General features: G+C 54.3%; 2 protein-coding genes across 2 annotated transcripts; one reads left to right on the forward strand and one right to left on the reverse strand.

Moving 5' to 3' along the window:
- Window positions 1-2,568: 2,568 nt before the first annotated feature.
- Window positions 2,569-5,657, forward strand: LOC118691772 (PHD finger protein 7-like). The gene is made up of 7 exons (XM_054516070.1): window positions 2,569-2,650; window positions 2,965-3,027; window positions 3,406-3,652; window positions 3,728-3,890; window positions 3,992-4,098; window positions 4,575-4,693; window positions 5,584-5,657. Exons 1-7 carry the CDS (start codon window positions 2,569-2,571, stop codon window positions 5,655-5,657), a joined length of 855 nt encoding a protein of 284 aa, XP_054372045.1.
- Window positions 5,658-11,571: 5,914 nt separating this feature from the next.
- Window positions 11,572-14,668, reverse strand: LOC118691773 (PHD finger protein 7-like). The gene is given in 10 exon segments (XM_054516071.1): window positions 11,572-11,924; window positions 12,269-12,391; window positions 12,544-12,662; window positions 12,809-12,922; window positions 13,139-13,314; window positions 13,317-13,509; window positions 13,585-13,709; window positions 13,994-14,095; window positions 14,181-14,272; window positions 14,587-14,668. Coding segments are annotated over 10 exon segments (1,479 nt in total).
- Between the last annotated feature and the right edge of the window lie 5,600 nt (window positions 14,669-20,268).

The raw sequence follows: 20,268 nt of genomic DNA on the forward strand, positions 1-20,268 counted from the left end.
CTTTATTGTCTCAGTGCTGTATTTCCCCAATCACTGACTTGCCATTTCAGCTCTGGTTTATTGGAAATATACAACAAGGGACTCTTTATGGAAGAGAGTTGCACAAGCCTCTGGATTCCTGACCATTCACCTCTGCCAATGCTCACAGTAATCTCCTAACACACCTGAGCTTCCTGTCTTTCTGTCAGAGAAAGATTCAGCTGAAGTCAAGGAAACAGGGCAGGGGGAGATGGAAACCTTCCCTTGAGATGCTTTTGGGAAGGCCTGCAAGGACCCTGCCTTCCCCTGGAACAGAGGTGGTCACAATGCATGGTGTTGGCTGACTTGCCCTAGGTGCCCCTCTGTTCCAGAAGGACTTTTGCCTACTTCATAACTTGTCTGTCCCTCCAATTCCAGGGCCTCAAACCTGCTCTGTAAGGTGCTAAACCTGTAAGTCAGCTGTAAGTTTTCAGAATAAGGCACTGACCATGGCTCTAAGTAGGCTTTTTTAGTCAGGCTTACAATATATTTTGAGAAGAAGAAGGAAAGAAGGGGTAGATACAACACAAGAATCCAGCACAGTCTCCCCAGCTTTTTCATCTGGGTTCTATGAAGCACAATGCCCAGCGCTTGCACTGCGCAGTCTTTTCATGTGTTCTGGTGACCAGAACCATCCCATGGCCAGCCCCGGGATAATCTGGGTGCCAAAGTCCTGTTGCCTGCAAACATCACACTCTATTTTACCCAGCTGGTGCTCATCTCAGCATATTTGCTGAGTTGGCTTTATGAGCGTTTTCCTTATCTTGGCAGTTCTAGCAGATGTCCTTAGGGCCCCTAAATTCTGCATCCTTTGTGTCCACTATCAGTGGGCATCCTTCTTCCCAAGCTTTGTCAACCTCCCTCTGGGTCTGAGATCAGTGAAACGTGCCCAGCCCTGAGTCTTAAAAGACAATTCTAGCAACAAGTACTTTGCTTTTCTAACACCTGGCCATCACTTCGAGCTTGTAGGCTGCTATGTGTGTCACAGGTTAAACGTCTGTTCTTGTTGATCAGGCTTGGAAGTGTGTAAAGGCCAGGCATGACAGGACATGTTTTCTTCAGGAAATGGGAAGCATGGCCCAGTTTGCAAGAGGTGCCCGCCCGCGCCTTCCAGAGTGCCAGAACGTTCCCGGCGCCATTGCAGGGCTCAGGGCGCTGCCTTGTGGGCGAGAGCCGCCATGACAGCGCGGGCGCCGCGCGGCGGGGCCGGAGGGCGGGAAGGGGCGGGCGGGTGTGAGGGGCGGGGCGGTTCCTGCCCAGAGCCGAGCCCGCGCTGTTCGTGGGCGCATTCCCGCCGCGCTGTTGGGAGGGTGCAGTCGCTGCTCGGGCTCAGGGAGAAGCGTGCGGCCGCTGCGGGGTCCCAGTCCGCAGATCGGGCTGCTGGCCGAGGCTGCAGTGCCAGAGCTGCCGTGCGCCGTGGCGGTGCCGGAGTCCCCGACAGAGCCGGGCTGGCAGTGCCGACACCTGAGGGAAGCCCGGCCATGGCAGCGCCGGGGCCGCTGGGCAGAGCCGGGCTGGCAGTGCCGACACCTGAGGGAAGCCCGGCCATGGCAGCGCCGGGGCCGCTTCTGCCCCGGGGCCGCCAGCAGGAGCGACGCCTGGGACCTGCCGGCAGGCCGGCACTGCTTGGCCCTCTTCACTATTAGATCCGAGAGAGTGGCACCACAGATAGCAAAATATTGAAACATCTGATTTAAAACACCAGAGGGAAACCATAGAATTGAAAAAAAATTGAAGGTGTGCCAAAATATTCAGGGCATGAATGGGAAGACTGAAAAGTTACCCAATCTAATTAGTTATATAATCTCAACTATATCGGGAGAAACATGAGGGTGAAAAAACGTTCAAAAAGTTTCGACAATAAAAAGGTCTGCCTGTGTCATTTTGTTAGTACATTAAACTCTTAAAAAGCAGTCAGGTATTTCTTTGTCCAGTGCTATGAATTTAATAGCAGGATTTGTTGCAGTTACCCTTCAAATACGCCACATAAAGGGAGTTGAGTGCTTAGATTCCATGGAAGCCATCCGTTAGTAAAAGTAGAGTTCCGCTCTTTAGTAGTTCTGTAGTAAGTAGTTAGTAAAAGAAGTCATTGTTCTGCCAATGGATGCTGATCCCTGATGCGTTCGTGCTGGTTTCTTGGAAAGGCAAATTTTTAGGAATAGGCTGTTGGAAAACAGGTGTTTTCTGCTGGTAGGTGGTACAAAGACATTGCTTTTTGGGGTGGAAACTGAAGCAACTTTAGCAGCCTACTCCTTTTTCTCCACCTATCCTAATAGGAGATCCATGCAGGTTAAAACATAAAACAAACCTCGGGGCTCTGGGCCTGTGCTGCAGGCTCACCTGCCTCTCCCTTCCCAGAATCAGCGGAGGAACAGCCAGAGGACACTGTGGTGTTCCTCAACGCAGCGACGGGAGGAGAAGGCGGACAGGAGCAGGGCTCACGCAGGGCTGAGCAGGGAGTAGAGCCTCGCGGCTCTGGGCCTGTTCTGCAAACTCCCCCCCACTCTTCTTTCTCCCATAGAGAGAGAGCACCAACACCTCAAAGCGACCATGTCACTTGAGGACAGGGACTCGGCGCAGACACCGGCCATGTCTGACAGCGAGCAGGAGAGCCCTGGTGCCAGGGAGCCAGGTGAGGGCAAAGCAGCCCTCTGACAGCCTGGCCCAGGGGCTCTTGTGGCAGCAGGCAGTGTGGGGACCAGAGCAGAGGCAGGAGCTGCTCAGCCATGCCGGGGTTGGGAGCCTCCTTCCTGCCCAAGTCGGGCCCAGCTGGGCCAGGGGGCAGCTCCTGGGACAGCCGTGCCCGCAATGGCCACTGCTCTGCAAGGCCTCCAGTCCTGCCCATCAGCCAGGCAGGGACAGAGCAGCCTTGGGGCCGATGCTGCTGCAGGCTCAGAGCCCCGCAGAGCTGCTCATGCCCGCTGCCACTGGCTCTGTCCCCTGCAGCCTGCATGCTGTGTCACCGTGCCGAGGCTGACCCGGACATGTGCGGTGAGAAACTGGAGAAGGGTGGGCTCTGTGCTCACGTGTTCTGCATGGTGAGTGACTCCGGGCGCTCCCTCCACCATTGCAATGAGCAGCTCCTGCCGCCCTCTCCTCATCAGCTCCTCCCCTTGCCTGCAGCTCTTCGCCACTCTGCTATCTCGCCAAGAGATGGACCGCGTTGCACTCATGGGCTTTCTCCCTCGGGATCTCCTAATTGCAGTCTGGCGGGCGGCACAGATGGTGAGAGCCTGACAAGAGCAGGGAGATTTGTGCCTGGCGAGGTTTGCCAGAGCTTAGCGCAGAGAGCAGGAAAGAAAGGCCGGCCCAACAGCCGCGACAAAGTCTGGCTCCCAGCAGCTGTGGCACAGAGGCCCTGGCACAGGAGCCTCCCTCCTCCACCAGGCAGCTCTGTGGGCTGGGACCCGGCAGCGGCCACATCCTGCGCCCTGCCCGGAGCCGTGGGGCTGCCAGGGGAGCCCTCGAGGCTGCTGCTGCTGCTGATGGGGCTGCTTGGCTCTTTCCAGTACTGCTGCGTCTGCGGCCAGAGCGGGGCAACCATCATGTGCTCTGTGCCGGAGTGTGACAGATGGTTCCACCTGCCCTGTGCCAAGGAGGGCGGCTGTGTCAATTTATACGTTACTCCATTCAGGTACCTCATCTCTCTTTGTGGCCCCCCCCGGGGAATGCCCAGCATTTCTCACTTTCCCCATTGCTTTGCCCCCAGCTCCTTCTGCCCTGAGCACCGTCCAGAGCAGGAGGTGGAGGCGACTCCAGAACCGGACACCGTTTGCACCATCTGCATGGAGCCTGTGGAGGACAGAAAGACCTTCACAACCCTGGTGTGCCCAACATGCAAAAGGGCCTGGTTCCACAGGGACTGCATCCAGGTTGGAGCCCTCCCCTCAGCCCTGGGGCACAGCAGGTGCTCAGCAGCAGCAGCAGCAGCAGCAGCAGGGCCTCGCTCACCCTGCCTGTGTTTGCCCTGCAGGGACAGGCCATGCGCGCTGGTCTTTTATGCCTCAGGTGCCCCCTGTGCAGAGACAGTGAGGCATTCCTTGTGGAAATGTTCATCTTGGGGATCCGAATCCCCTTCAGGTTGGTGTCCTTCTTCCTGGCCCACCAGCCCAGGAGGGTGCAAGTGCTGTGCTGTGCCAGGCCCTGCCCCAGGAGCCCTGGCTCTGCCCTGTCCCATGAGTCTGGGCTTTAGCTTCGTGCCCAACTTGGAAAAGCACTGGAGAAAGAGCAGGGACACCCTGGATCTCCATTAGGGGAGGGCAGCAGAAATTCATCATCTCTTCCTTTCTCCATCAGACAGCCGACATGGGAAGACAACGATGCCTTCGTGGAGCTAGGAGAGAGGCATGGCCAGTGCAATGCCAGGGATTGCCTTTACCCTGGAGGCAGGGAGGAGGCACAGGAAGAGGAATAAGTTGGGAAGCTGCTCCCAGGGTTCTGCAGGGAAACCACATCTTGGCAAGGGCTCAAAGCGAAAAGAAGTTGAAGAGCTTGGCCAGACAACCTTGTGTGGGTACGCTTTGTCCTCAGTGCCATAATCTTCTTTGCTTGCCCAGGCCCTGGCAATTGCTCCTGTGCTCCTCCTGTGCTGCCGAGGGCACCCACAGGCGCTGCTCTGGCCTGAGAAACAGCACAGACAGATGGGAGTGTGACACCTGTGCTGGGCTCGGAACATGTAGGAGTCAAAGCCCCGGTGTCCCTGGGCTGGGGGCAGTGCCCAGGCTGGGCTTGGCAGAGCGCGTCCACTGCTGGAGGGCTGGGGGCCCTGCTCTGGCCTGGCCTTGCAAGATTCCGCGTGTCTCCGGGCTGTTGTATGGCTACAATCCGGCCAGCTCGAACCCTAGCCCGCACGGTCTTACATGGACAAAAACAAAAGACGAGAAGGGCTCTTACCCACGTGGGGACGAGTGTCCTGTTTATTGGCTTAGGATGAGGCGCCTCTGGTCTGGCAACCACCCAGGTGGAAAAGAGGGCATGACATACCTGCAGTGGAGTTTTATACCCGAGGGATAGGGGCAGGAAAAGAGGACCACAGCCAATGGAATACCACTGGGGAGCGGCGAGGGGAGGGGGAACAGACCACCAGGGTGTATAGAAAGGGGGGTGTGTGGGGGATAGACCATGTGATGGGAGAGGGGGAATACTCGACATACCATACTCAGTACAAATTTCCCATCACCCAGTGCAAAACAGCAACTAAATAAACTATTTAGTGCAATACAACATGGTCTGGCCTGGGCCTGGGCGATCTTTGACATTCCTGCTTGCCCTTACAGCCTCCAGGGCTGAGTCAGAGCTCAATGGCTCCAGGCTGGCCAGACAGTCAGGACTGGGGCCTTCTCATGGCTCCCCAGATTTGGAGGCCTTCAGCCCCAGCTCTCATAGCCGCAGGCCATTGGGTCTGGCTCACCAAATTCTGTCTGCAGAGACCAGCAGCCACAGCAGGCCCCAACACGCAGCATGGCAGCAGGCGCTGCCATTCTCCTCGCTGGACAGCAGCAGCCCCAGCACATCAAGGTCAATGTACAGCAGCTCCCCTGACCCTGAGGACAGGGTCCATTCCAGACGTGCTGGGCCTGGCCGTGGGCGAAGCCGCTCTGGCCAGCAAGGTCGGGCCCCAAATCGACTTGTGCCCTTGAGGAGTCGGCATTACCAGAGCAGCAGGACAAGTCCAAGGGCTGAGAGGCCCAGACAAAGGGAGACAACTGCACGGGAATCCCCCCAACACAACCGCTCCCGCCAGCAAGGTTGGGAACAGAGTCCACCTGTCCGCTCCAGGAGTCGCTGTGACAGGAACAGTGGGAAAAGGCCAAGGGCTGAGAGGCCCAGGCGAAGGGAGACATTGTCAGGGACATCCCAGAGACGCAGCCGCTCCCACCACCACGGGGTGGCCCAGAGTCCACCTGTCCGGTCCAGGAGTCGCCGTGGCAGGAGCAGCAGGACAAGGCCAAGGACTGAGAGGCCCAGGCAAAGGGAGACATCATCGGGGACGCCCCCCAGACGCAGCCGCTCCTGCTGGCAGCTTGTGGCAGCAGGCAGTGTGGGGATCAGAGCAGAGGCAAGGGGAGGCAGGAGCTGTGTGGGTAATCGGCGGAAGAAATGCAGCACTCAATATGAGTGATCAGCAAGTCTCAAACTTTCTTGATAGTTCACACATATTTTATATTGGTGTTAATGAAGCTTATACATATTGAAAAGCTGAGCTCATTATTGGTTAATTACTTATCGGCCAACCACGCCTACTTCCATATTCTTATGGTTGTTTTGTTACTACTTCTACATTCTTGTGGTTATTCTGCTGAAACTATGCTCTTATTTTTGGCAAAAGATCCTCTCCTCTATCCAGTTGTTGCACCAAGGGCACAATGTCCTTGTCAGTGGTTGGACACTGACTGCTGAATCTTGGACTTGTCTCCTTCTAACTTAACCAGCGGTATTATGTCGACGTGACCTTTCTCAGCTAGCCAACTGTGCACAAAGCTCTCCACAGAGCTGCTCAGCCATGCCGGGGTTGGGAGCCTCCTTCCTGCCCAAGTCGGGCCCAGCTGGGCCAGGGGGCAGCTCCTGGGACAGCCGTGCCCGCAATGGCCCCTGCTCTGCAAGGCCTCCAGCCCTGCCCATCAGCCAGGCAGGGACAGAGCAGCCTTGGGGCTGATGCTGCTGCAGGCTCAGAGCCCCGCAGAGCTGCTCATGCCCGCTGCCACTGGCTCTGTCCCCTGCAGCCTGCATGCTGTGTCGCCGAGCCGAGGCTGACCCCTGTGCCTCCCCAGGCCCTGGCAGCTGCTCCTGTGCTGCTCCTGCACTGCCCAGGGCACCCACGGGCCCTGCTCGGGCCTGACGCAGAGCAGAACCAGCTGGGGCTGTGACAGCTCTGCTGCTCTGGGCACGGCTCTTGGGCAAAGCACCCGCCTGTCCCTGGGCCGGGGGCAGTGCCCAGGCTGGGCTTGGCAGAGGCCATCCCCTCCTGGAGGGCTGGGGGCACTGCTCTGGCCTGGCCTGGCCCTGGGGTCCCTTGACATTCCTGCTGGCCCTTGCATCCACCAGGGATGGGCTGGAGCTCCATGGCACCGGCCTGGCCGCACAGTCAGGACTGGAGCCTTCCCGTGGCTCCCCAGGACACAAGAGCCTCAGCCCCAGCTCCCAAACACGGCCTAACAGGGTTTGCTGATATTGATCCCTGTTAGACCTTTGAAAGGATTTTGAAAGTAACGTTGTTTGACAACTCCTTCAAGAAACAAACGTGACTCGCTTCTAATCACTAAAAGGTTTATTGGTTTGCTTGCACTTCCTATAGGGTATCCTTATGCTTCCTTCGGCGTTCCAGAAAATAATGAAAATCTAACAAATTCTTCCGAGAAGTTTCTGAATCCACTATTAGGAGAAGTCTCTACACTCACTATCCTTACATACAGTTAAGTAGCTGCACCTGTAACATACAGAGATGTAGTGGTTTACCTGACTGGAACACACAACGTGATGTTATACACACTGGTACTCTAAAAAACTTCTCTTCCCTCTTCATTACAAATTTAAAGCTCTTCTCGAGGTCCTGAATTCATTTTGCATGCACATTCATACCTGCAGTCCCTCCCCAGGCTCAGCTTTCACCCAGACTTACCAGGGAACAGATGTTACATACTCACCTCAAGCAATAATCTACATCTGTCTTCCTAACCCTCTTTTTCTTCACTGAGTTCTACCAATCTACAAAATAACTGTGGAGCCTCTGCACAAAAGAAACAACCAATTCATAGACTTAAACGCTTGTGATTGTGCTGCTGCTTCTAACAATCATGACCAACACAGCACTAAAAGCAGAAATCAATTCTTCACCATCCTTCCTGTTCTCCTGCCCCCCACCACACCTTGGCTGCAGCAGAAATGTTCCCTACTGCGGCCTGCTGTGCTAAGAACATGGAAAGAAAGGCAGCAGCAGTTTTCCTCAACATGCTGCAATCTGAACTGCAGTGAAATTGCAGCTCTTTCATTTGAAGCTCAGCACCAGCACCCCCCATCTTCCCCCAGAACTGAGGCCTGCTGAGGCCTGAGCTCTCCATTTCAACACACCCTGTAAGTCAGGCTGGCTGGAAGATTGCAGGCCGCTAACTGTGTGAGCACAGCAGTGCCTTTCATCACTGCTATCCAATCAGTCTCATGGAAGGCACATCCTTTAAGCTTGTCTTAAGACTCTATTCTACAAAATAGAACCAGCAATTGTTTTATTGGCCTGTGCAGGTTTTGGGCACTGTGTATGTTTCCTTTGGTTGTTGTTGTCTTTGTTTCTAAATACAAAATTGACTGGATTCAGAAGAGAAAGCCCCAGATGCATTAGCACAAAGAACCACCGGGACATATGTGGCTCACAAGAACACTCAACATTTCTAACGGTAACACCAGAAAGAGAGGAAAAAGATAAAGATGATTTAAATACCTGAAAGGATCCAAAAGTTCTCGTAACCTGACAAGTGTCTAAGTTTTTGATAAACTCTACAAGTCCAGCTTCCGATTCGGTAATTGTCTGAAAGAAAAGAAAGCCAGAAATCTGCTTGACCTCTATTTTACCAGGACTTTCTCACAGGATTCTACCACAACTTGGACCACAAATAAGGGGGGCAAATTTTGACTAGAAAACTTTCATAACTAGGCAGCATTTTTTCCTCCTCACTGAATTCCAGGAAGGGTTTAAAAGGAAAAAAAAAAACCACAAAAGGGGTTGAAGAAATTCTGTCATACCTCTTAGGCGTTCATCATCTTTGGAGAAGAAAAAAACTCTAGCACTTTCTGTGCGTGGTAAAGAAAGAAACCTAGACAAGGACAAAGGGATTTGAGCATCCTAAATTGTACTATCAAATTCCATGAACATGACTTCAAACTGGAGTGCTTCAGAGAAATGGTATCCATTGAAAAGCTTTATTCCCTAGGAACCCCAAATAGAGCTTTTTATTTTACAAAACCCTCTTTTAAAGAGAAAACTGACTGTGTCTTTGGCTTTTAGCCAAACTCACTTTGGAGTTGGTCAAACCAAAGTGACCCAGTTAATTTCTTGTGCTCAACTCTCTCTTCCCATATTCATCTTCACATCAAATGCGCTGCTGGGAGTTTTGACTCTGTGCAGCACAAACGATTTTCCGAGATGACTTTGGTTGCTCAGAGGTGTGCAATGTCCCTTTCCCATTTCCTGAGTTAATATTCCCACAGCATCCAACTACTACAGCCAAGTAGACAACAAAGAGAAATGGAACTTGCGTTTCTTGGTCCTGTTCAATCTCTGACATCTCAGGCTCATCATCACCCTCAGAACTGCTGTCTTGGAAACGTGGATCCTCTTGCCATGTGGCTTTTACCGGCTTTATTGTTCCAAGGGCATAAGGCTCTGCAATGACAGCACCCATAGAGAAAAAAAGCCAAAACCAGATTCTTCCTCTACTGGTCAGGAAAAATTCCTCCTTTCAAGTGAAATACTTACAGTGGAGAAGACAGATTTAGGAAGGACAGAATCTGCCCCTGCCAGATTTTCTAAGCTACATCTCTGCTCCACTGTTTTCCACTTTGTTCCAGGGATCCCTTATGTCTTCTTAAACATTTCTCATTGCATTCAGAAGACCCTGAATGCCTTCTCAGTTCAGCACAAGTGTGGGGGACTCGTTGCTTTGTGCTGTTGCACTGGGTTTTTTTAATATTTTGGATAACTTTACGCGGTTTCTTTTCTCTCCTACATGACTGGGACTCGATTTAATGTTGTTTCATCTTCATTTCAGACGGCCTCATTTTATCTAAGGTTAGGACACCCCAAAGATCATGTGTCATTCCGTTTCCTTTTCCTAAAGGTCCAAGAGTAGAATTCAGTAACAAACAGAATGCTCATGGATCTTGGGGTCAGCTCCCGGACTTTGCTCCTCCCTCTACATGAACGCACATTTCCTTTAAAATCTTGTTGGGTTCTATGAAACTTGATATGACTGGTGTGTCACCTTTTTCCCTGTTTGAGGAATTCAGGGCATGAGAACCAGCTTTTTCACCACTCAGCAAAAACCCCAATGCCTTCTCAAATGGCATGCCTTTCAGAATTCCTGAGATGCAAGCATGAGTTACCTCTCATTAATCTACCACAGCCCTGGCAAGCAGAAATGAAGATCAAAATGCTTCTGCCTGATTACTGACTTCTGCTGCTGAAAATCCCCTGGACCCTGACCTTCTTTACACCGTATTGCCCTACAGTCCCTGCCAGAAGCTCTTCCTTAGCAATGGCATGTTAGAAGGGATCTGCTGTTGCCTTCTTTGATGCCCAACTCCTCTGTGCCTCCAAAGTAGGAAAACTTGAAAGCACTCAGCTTCTGAGCTGTGTTGTTCTCAGGCAAAGGCCCCAAATGTTCATCTGGGGCAGAGTCCTGTGCATCCTCTTTGCCCCAGGGTATTTCCTCCGTCTTTTCTGGTTTGTTCTTTGAAGGTCCAATCAAGTCTTTCAAATCCGCAGCAATACTGTAAGTGTTGTCTTCAGCCACTTGAGGCAGTGTCTCACTCTCTTCTTCTTTTTTTGGCTTTACTGAAATGAGATTGTTCAAAGATAGCAACACAGCACACATCCTTTTCAGAGACAGCTTCCCTAAGAGCCACCTTGCTCTGAATGTTTCCCTGAATGTCTCCAAGCCCATTAAGGCATGGTTCACTTTCAATGGTAAATGTGGGAGTTTGTCCTGGAAGGGACAGGCCAAGAACTGACCATGCAGCCACCAAGCAGACAATCAACGACCAGCACCAAGCCTTGGGAGAAGAGAAGCCACAATGGATAACACTCAGGCAACTTAAGGTTAGCTTATCATGAAGAGCAAAGGACTCTGGCACCGATTGGGACTGGCCATGCAGATCAACAGCTGGTGATTGGCTAGAAGGTTTCTAGACCTTTTCCATGAGAGACTAAAGGTGTATGTATATTTATGTAGATATGTAGATATGTCTGTCTCAAGCCCACTCGGGGGTCTTCTGAAGCAGCCTCTTTATGTTTTGTTTTGCACCCTTGTTTATTTATTAAGTATCTTCAGTGTTGGTATTGCAGTTATACTGGTGTCTTCTCTGTTGCTGCGCTGTGTGACAACACCACCGTGATGTTCCCGAGACTGCAGAGTTTCTTCACGCGTCCCGCAGATCACCTGGGGTGTTGTTGCTGATCCGTCCCTGGCCGCTCCGTCACTAGCCGGGTGGCAGGTCATCGGCGGCCAGACACGCACCAGACAACACGTAAGCAGTGGGGAAACATCTCAGGCTGGAGTCTAAGGGCAAGAACAAGAGTCCTTTTTAATTAGCCACATCCTTACTGACTTTTCACTTCTTTCCTGCCAATAGAAACATCAATATGATTTTCTCACAGACCTGCACATCTCAAGGTCCCTGCACTGACCGCTCTCACCTTCACTTCCGGAAAGGAACACATGCACTGGAAAGAAAAGATGACACTATGTGCTGCTGTTGGAGGTCCCAGCTGAGGTCCGACGTCGCTGGTGGGAGCGGCTGCTCCTGCGGGATGTCCCCAACGGCGTCCTCCTGTGCCTGGGCCTCTCAGCACTCGCTGCTGTCCTCCTGCTCCTGTCCTGGCGACTCCTGGACCGCACAGTTTGAGTCGAGGCCCGGCGCTGCTGGCGGGAGCGGCTGCGTCTGGGGGGCGTCCTCGATGACGTGTCCCTTCGCCTGGGCCTCTCCGTCCTTGGCCTTGTCCTGCTGCTCCTGCCACGGCCACGCCTTGGTTGGATGGGTTGATTTGTGGCCCGACCTGGGTGGCGGGAGCGGCTGTGTCCAGGGGATACCCATGCAGGTGTCCCCCTTTGCCTGGGCCTCCCAGCCCTTGGTCTTGTCCTGCTGCTCCTGTAACGCCGACTCCTCAAGGTCACAAGTCGACTTGGGGCCCGAGCTTTCTGGCGAGAGCGGCTGTGTCCAGGGGATTCCCGTGCAGTTGTCTCCCTTCGTCTGGGCCTCTCAGCCCTTGGTCTTGTCCTGCTGCTCTGGTAATGCCGACTCCTGAAGGGCACAAGTCGATTTGGGGCCCGACCTTGCTGGCCAGAGCGGCTTCGCCCACGGCCAGGCCCAGCACGTCTGGAATGGACCCTGTCCTCAGGGTCAGGGGAGCTGCTGTACATTGACCTTGATGTGCTGGGGCTGCTGCTGTCCAGCGAGGAGGATGGCAGCGCCTGCTGCCATGCTGCGTGTTGGGGCCTGCTGTGGCTGCTGGTCTCTGCAGACAGAATTTGGTGAGCCAGACCCAATGGCCTGCGGCTATGAGAGCTGGGGCTGAAGGCCTCCAAATCCGGGGAGCCATGAGAAGGCCCCAGTCCTGACTGTCTGGCCAGCCTGGGGCCATTGAGCTCTGACTCATCCCTGGAGGCTGTAAGGGCAAGCAGGAATGTCAAAGATCGCCCAGGCCCAGGCCAGGCCCGGGCAGAGCAGGGCCCCCAGCCCTCCAGCAGTGGACGCGCTCTGCCAAGCCTGGCCTGGGCACTGCCCCCAGCCCAGGGACACCGGGGCTTTGACTCCTACATGTTCCGAGCCCAGCACAGGTGTCACACTCCCATCTGTCTGTGCTGTTTCTCAGGCCAGAGCAGCGCCTGTGGGTGCCCTCGGCAGCACAGGAGGAGCACAGGAGCAATTGCCAGGGCCTGGGCAAGCAAAGAAGATTATGGCACTGAGGACAAAGCGTACCCACACAAGGTTGTCTGGCCAAGCTCTTCAACTTCTTTTCGCTTTGAGCCCTTGCCAAGATGTGGTTTCCCTGCAGAGCCCTGGGAGCAGCTTCCCAACTTACCCCTCTTCCTCTGCCTCCTCCCTGCCTCCAGGGTAAAGGCAATCCCTGGCATTGCACTGGCCATGCCTCTCTCCTAGCTCCGCGAAGGCATCGTTGTCTTCCCATGTCGGCTGTCTGATGGAGAAAGGAAGAGATGATGAATTTCTGCTGCCCTCCCCTAATGGAGATCCAGGGTGTCCCTGCTCTTTCTCCAGCGCTTTTCCAAGTTGGGCACGAAGCTGAAGCCCAGACTCACAGGAAAGGGCAGGGTCAGGGCTCCTGGGGCAGGGCCTGGCACAGCACAGCACTTGCACCCTCCTGGGCTGGTGGGCCAGGCAGAAGGACACCAACCTGAAGGGGATTCGGATCCCCAAGATGAACATTTCCACAAGGAATGCCTCACTGTCTCTGCACAGGGGGCACCTGAGGCATAAAAGACCAGCGCGCATGGCCTGTCCCTGCAGGGCAAACACAGGCAGGGTGAGCGAGGCCCTGCTGCTGCTGCTGCTGCTGCTGCTGAGCACCTGCTGTGCCCCAGGGCTGAGGGGAGGGCTCCAACCTGGATGCAGTCCCTGTGGAACCAGGCCCTTTTGCATGTTGGGCACACCAGGGTTGTGAAGGTCTTTCTGTCCTCCACAGGCTCCATGCAGATGGTGCAAACGGTGTCCGGTTCTGGAGTCGCCTCCACCTCCTGCTCTGGACGGTGCTCAGGGCAGAAGGAGCTGGGGGCAAAGCAATGGGGAAAGTGAGAAATGCTGGGCATTCCCCGGGGGGGGCCACAAAGAGAGATGAGGTACCTGAATGGAGTAACGTATAAATTGACACAGCCGCCCTCCTTGGCACAGGGCAGGTGGAACCATCTGTCACACTCCGGCACAGAGCACATGATGGTTGCCCCGCTCTGGCCGCAGACGCAGCAGTACTGGAAAGAGCCAAGCAGCCCCATCAGCAGCAGCAGCAGCCTCGAGGGCTCCCCTGGCAGCCCCACGGCTCCGGGCAGGGCGCAGGATGTGGCCGCTGCTGGGTCCCAGCCCACAGAGCTGCCTGGTGGAGGAGGGAGGCTCCTGTGCCAGGGCCTCTGTGCCACAGCTGCTGGGAGCCAGACTTTGTCGCGGCTGTTGGGCCGGCCTTTCTTTCCTGCTCTCTGCGCTAAGCTCTGGCAAACCTCGCCAGGCACAAATCTCCCTGCTCTTGTCAGGCTCTCACCATCTGTGCCGCCCGCCGGACTGCAATTAGGAGATCTCGAGGGAGAAAGCCCATGAGTCCAACGCGGTCCATCTCTTGGCGAGGTAGCAGAGTGGCGAAGAACTGCAAGCGAGGGGAGGAGCTGATGAGGAGAGGGCGGCAGGAGCTGCTCATTGCAATGGTGGAGGGAGCGCCCGGAGCCACTCACCATGCAGAACACGTGAGCACAGAGCCCACCCTTCTCCAGTTTCTCACCGCACATGTCCGGGTCAGCCTCGGCACGGCGACACAGCATGCAGGCTGCAGGGGACAGAGCCAGTGGCAGTGGGCATGAGCAGCTCTGCGGGGCTCTGAGCCTGCAGCAGCATCGGCCCCAAGGCTGCTCTGTCCCTGCCTGGCTGATGGGCAGGGCTGGAGGCCTTGCAGAGCAGTGGCCATTGTGGGCACGGCTGTCCCAGGAGCTGCCCCCTGGCCCATCTGGGCCCAACTTGGGCAGGAAGGAGGCTCCCAGCCCCAGCATGGCTGAGCAGCTCCTGCCTCTGCTCTGGTCCCCACACTGCCTGCTGCCACAAGAGCCCCTGGGCCAGGCTGTCAGAGGGCTGCTTTGCCCTCACCTGGCTCCCTGGCACCAGGGCTCTCCTGCTCGCTGTCAGACATGGCCGGTGTCTGTGCTGCGTCCCTGTCCTCGAGTGACATGGTCGCTTTGAGGTGTTGGTGCTCTCTCTCTATGGGAGAAAGAAGAGTGGGGGGGAGTTTGCAGAACAGGCCCTGTGCCACGAGGCTCTACTCCCTGCTCAGCCCTGAGTGAGCCCTGCTGCTGTCCGCCTTCTCCTCCCGTCGCTGCGGTGAGGAACACCACAGTGTCCTCTGGTTGTTCCTCTGCTGATTCTGGGAAGGGAGAGGCAGGTGAGCCTGCAGCACAGGCCCAGAGCCCCAAGGTGTGGGGCCCCTCTGGTCCCTGAGCAGCCACGTCCCTGCCCTACCTTCTCCTCCCGTTGTCAGGTCGCACTGACACTCGGCCTGAGCCCAGCGTTGCCTTTTGGGGCCTTGGTGGCACAGGTCACAATGGCCACTCTGACATCAGCACCGTGTACCCAAAATTGGGGCAGCCATGGCCTCAAGTCCCTGGCATCCACTTGTGGCGGCCCCCTCGGGCACCGAGGTTCTGAGATGGGTCCGAGCATTTGCTCAGGGTGGAACCAGGGCCGGGACTCCTGCAGCAAGTGCAGGGTCAAATGCCAGGCCCTGGGGCAGCCATCGAGGGTGGTACTGCAGGCAGGAAGGTGCTGTTCAGGCACTGCCACGCCAGGGCTCCGGCCCCGGCCAAGGGAAATCTCTGCTCCTGCCCCTGGCAGCCGGTGGCCCAGAGAGCCGGTGCGGAGTCTCCTGCACGGCAGAGATTCAAACCCTGCTCTAGGTGAACTGACCTTTTCCTCAAGACCTGTCTGGAGAAAACTAAGATGAACCTGATTTGATGCTGCTGCTGATCACCGCTGGCTACAGGAGATAAACCTGGAGACCACCACAGCTGCCTCCAGACCTCTGTTATCCTGTCATCCTATGAACTAATAACTTTGACATTTCATATAAATGGAAAAATTAGTATTAAGCTCCTTAGAAACGTCATCTTTTATACTGACTCAATGGAAACACAGAAAATTCACTGAGAATTTTCTGTGTACATTTGACAGGAGAGCTTGCAACAGTTCTCAACTCAAGTCAAAGGCAGGAGGATGCTTTTCCTGCATTATAGGAACTTTGCCAGTTTGGTCCATGCTTTCCTACTAGAAAATACCTTGGAAAGAAATCAGGAAGAGACGCACAAACAATTCTTGTCAATTTTTGTCATTGATGTCTTTGTAAACATGCTCCTGGAAATCCAGATCCATGACTTCTAGAACAATCAGTGGGATCTCTGGGAAGCAGGGCAGGGGCTGACAGGCAGGGACACCCTGCACCTGCCTGATGCTGGGGCAGCAGGAGTTTGTCCATTTTCCTGTCTCCATGGGAGAGCCACCTTGGCTGGGAAACGATCCCTTCACTGGTCTAGGATGGAGGCACAGCCAGTGCAATGCCCGGGAGTGCCTTTACCCTGGAGACAGGGAGGAGGCAGAGGAAGAGGGGGAAGTTGGGAAGCTGCACCCGGGGCTCTGCAGGGCTCCCGGCCAGGGCTCGAAGCACAAGGAGCCAGAAGAGCTTGGCCGGACAATCCCGAGCTCTGGACGCTTTGTCCTCAGCACCGGGAACCCGTTTGCTTCTCCAGGCCCTGGGCACTGCTCCGGTGCTGCTCCTGCAACTTACACACAGACACACAGCTACCTGCTCTGTCTCAACCCTCTTCAGCACTGGACAGCACAACACAGTAACATGTTCTCTTCAGTACATGGTCTAATTATTAATAGTCCTGCAAAGACTCACATTCAAAGCACACACACACACAAAACCCCAAACCCTGGTACAAACCTTGCATCAACACAAAATGCATGTTGCTGTTCAGAAACACAGGGCAGCACTTTTGGCCAATGCTTTTTTCCTATTAGATCTTTCAAAGGATTTCAAAAGTCACATTGTTTGGCAACTTCTTCAAGGAACAAACTGGAGATGCTTCTGATGTTTTAAAGATTTATTGGTTTGCTTTCACTTTCCTTTTGGCATCCTTACACTTCACCTGGCATTCCAGAAAACTGTGAAAATCCAAAATAATATCAGGGGAAGTTTCTGAGTTCATTCGTGTTTCTCTCCAAGACTTTCTTGACATACATACAAGGAACTGGTCCTGGAACACACACAGAAGCAGGGGTTTCCCTGACTGGACATTACAAGACACCGTTATAGACTCCAGAATACTAAAACACTTCTCTTGCCTGGTAATTACAGAGCCTGAAGCTCTTCTAGAGACTTTCCCCAGTGCAATTTCATTTGGTCCCTCTCTGCTCAACTCTCGAGCCTGTCCAGGTCTCACTGAAGGGCAGCAGAGCCTTGTGGTGCCTCAGCCCCTGCTCCCGGTTCTGTCCCATCAGCAAACGCTGAGGCAGCGCTCTGTCCCTTCTGCCAGGTCACTGGGGAATAAGGCAAACAAGGCTGGCCCCAGCACGGCCCCCTGAGCTCACAGCTATCTGAGTTTGGAGCTCCCCTGGCCACTTCTCTGCCCCACTGGCCCTGAGCTGCCTCAGGAGCCTGTTAGGGGAGGCAGGGACAAAGCCTTGCTGAAGTCCCAGCTGACAACAACCACTGCTCTCCCCTCGCAAACCCAGCCAGTCACTGCAGCAGAGGGGGCTGTGGGATTGGTCAAGCATGGTTTCCATTCCTGTTACTGCACAGGCTCAGAGATGGCATCCAAGAGGAGCTGTTCTGTCACCTTTCTGGGGATGGAGCTGAGGCTGATGGGCCTGCACTTTCCTGGCTCCTTCTTGGTGCCCTTTTGCAAGACTGCAGTGATGTTGGCTTTCCTCCACTGCTCGCGCCTCTCTCTGGGGCTGTCTCCTTCCCTGACCTGCTGGCAGAGCGCCCTGTGCCAGAGGCAGGAGCAGAGATTTCCCTTGGCCCCAAAAGGGAACGCTGGGCTCAGGCTGAGTGTCAGTATGACCTGACAGCAGGAGGAGAAGGAGGGAAGGAGCAGGGCTGACGCAGGGCTGAGCAGGGAGTAGAGCCCTCGTGGCTCTAGGCCTGCTCTGCAAGCTCCCCGGCCTCTTCTTTCTCCCATAGAGAGAGAGGAACAGCACCTGGAAGTGACCAGGAAACCCGGCCATGGAGCAGGACTGGGACTGCCAGCCCTCAGGGAAACCGGCCATGGAGCGGGGCTGGGGCTGTGACACCTCAGGAAACCAGCCATGGCAGCCACCTCCAGAGGCTTTGATAGACTTGTTTCTTGGTTTAATGCCCTTCAAAGGATCAAGCTAGCATCTTTGCAAACGAGCGTGACATGCAAGGACATTTAAAATTGAGTCTGATCTAATTATCAAAGACGGCTGTTACCTCTATGGCTGTTATCATAATGGCTGTTATCATAACTGCTGTTACCTCTAAACTTATTTTTTCATGACTGCCAAACATATGTGAAAACAATATGGAGCTTTTCTTATGTCTGACTTAAAATATCCAGAATGCAAAATTCATTCTCAAGGCAGGAAAACAGAAAACAATGAAAATAGGATATAGGCAATCTTCAAAAGGCGCAGAGAAGAAAACAAACATTAGAAAACCGTAGAAAAATTCATTTTTCTTCTTCATCTTCTCAGTATTTGCTGTTTGAAAGTTTGTTGTCTTAGTTGTTCCTCTCAAAACAAGGCATGTTACAGCTTTATTGTCTCAGTGCTGTATTTCCCCAATCACTGACTTGCCATTTCAGCTCTGGTTTATTGGAAATATACAACAAGGGACTCTTTATGGAAGAGAGTTGCACAAGCCTCTGGATTCCTGACCATTCACCTCTGCCAATGCTCACAGTAATCTCCTAACACACCTGAGCTTCCTGTCTTTCTGTCAGAGAAAGATTCAGCTGAAGTCAAGGAAACAGGGCAGGGGGAGATGGAAACCTTCCCTTGAGATGCTTTTGGGAAGGCCTGCAAGGACCCTGCCTTCCCCTGGAACAGAGGTGGTCACAATGCATGGTGTTGGCTGACTTGCCCTAGGTGCCCCTCTGTTCCAGAAGGACTTTTGCCTACTTCATAACTTGTCTGTCCCTCCAATTCCAGGGCCTCAAACCTGCTCTGTAAGGTGCTAAACCTGTAAGTCAGCTGTAAGTTTTCAGAATAAGGCACTGACCATGGCTCTAAGTAGGCTTTTTTAGTCAGGCTTACAATATATTTTGAGAAGAAGAAGGAAAGAAGGGGTAGATACAACACAAGAATCCAGCACAGTCTCCCCAGCTTTTTCATCTGGGTTCTATGAAGCACAATGCCCAGCGCTTGCACTGCGCAGTCTTTTCATGTGTTCTGGTGACCAGAACCATCCCATGGCCAGCCCCGGGATAATCTGGGTGCCAAAGTCCTGTTGCCTGCAAACATCACACTCTATTTTACCCAGCTGGTGCTCATCTCAGCATATTTGCTGAGTTGGCTTTATGAGCGTTTTCCTTATCTTGGCAGTTCTAGCAGATGTCCTTAGGGCCCCTAAATTCTGCATCCTTTGTGTCCACTATCAGTGGGCATCCTTCTTCCCAAGCTTTGTCAACCTCCCTCTAGGTCTGAGATCAGTGAAACGTGCCCAGCCCTGAGTCTTAAAAGACAATTCTAGCAACAAGTACTTTGCTTTTCTAACACCTGGCCATCACTTCGAGCTTGTAGGCTGCTATGTGTGTCACAGGTTAAACGTCTGTTCTTGTTGATCAGGCTTGGAAGTGTGTAAAGGCCAGGCATGACAGGACATGTTTTCTTCAGGAAATGGGACGTATGGCCCAGTTTGCAAGAGGTGCCCGCCCGCGCCTTCCAGAGTGCCAGAACGTTCCCGGCGCCATTGCAGGGCTCAGAGCGCTACCTTGTGGGCGAGAGCCGCCATGACAGCGCGGGCGCCGCGCGGCGGGGCCGGAGGGCGGGAAGGGGCGGGCGGGTGTGAGGGGCGGGGCGGTTCCTGCCCAGAGCCGAGCCCGCGCTGTTCGTGGGCGCATTCCCGCCGCGCTGTTGGGAGGGTGCAGTCGCTGCTCGGGCTCAGGGAGAAGCGTGCGGCCGCTGCGGGGTCCCAGTCCGCAGATCGGGCTGCTGGCTGAGGCTGCAGTGCCAGAGCTGCCGTGCGCCGTGGCGGTGCCGGAGTCCCCGACAGAGCCGGGCTGGCAGTGTCGACACCTGAGGGAAGCCCTGCCATGGCAGCGCCGGGGCCGCTGGGCAGAGCCGGGCTGGCAGTGCCGACACCTGAGGGAAGCCCTGCCATGGCAGCGCCGGGGCCGCTGGGCAGAGCCGGGCTGGCAGTGCCGACACCTGAGGGAAGCCCGGCCATGGCAGCGCCGGGGCCGCTTCTGCCCCGGGGCCGCCAGCAGGAGCGACGCCTGGGACCTGCCGGCAGGCCGGCACTGCTTGGCCCTCTTCACTATTAGATCCGAGAGAGTGGCACCACAGATAGCAAAATATTGAAACATCTGATTTAAAACACCAGAGGGAAACCATAGAATTGAAAAAAAATTGAAGGTGTGCCAAAATATTCAGGGCATGAATGGGAAGACTGAAAAGTTACCCAATCTAATTAGTTATATAATCTCAACTATATCGGGAGAAACATGAGGGTGAAAAAACGTTCAAAAAGTTTCGACAATAAAAAGGTCTGCCTGTGTCATTTTGTTAGTACATTAAACTCTTAAAAAGCAG

The sequence above is a fragment of the Molothrus ater genome, chromosome 11, assembly GCF_012460135.2.
Source record: "Molothrus ater isolate BHLD 08-10-18 breed brown headed cowbird chromosome 11, BPBGC_Mater_1.1, whole genome shotgun sequence".
NCBI classification, from domain to species: Eukaryota; Metazoa; Chordata; class Aves; order Passeriformes; family Icteridae; genus Molothrus; species Molothrus ater.

What these genes read in the sequence shown, in the direction of transcription:
- LOC118691772 (XM_054516070.1), top strand. Translation starts at nt 2,569, where the DNA reads ATGTCACTTGAGGACAGGGACTCGGCGCAGACACCGGCCATGTCTGAC. An exon ending in TTATACGTTACTCCATTCAG is followed by an intron (nt 3,653 to 3,727) that starts GTACCTCATCTC and finishes CTTTGCCCCCAG; the next exon opens with CTCCTTCTGCCCTGAGCACC. An exon ending in GGGATCCGAATCCCCTTCAG is followed by an intron (nt 4,099 to 4,574) that starts GTTGGTGTCCTT and finishes TTGCTTGCCCAG; the next exon opens with GCCCTGGCAATTGCTCCTGT.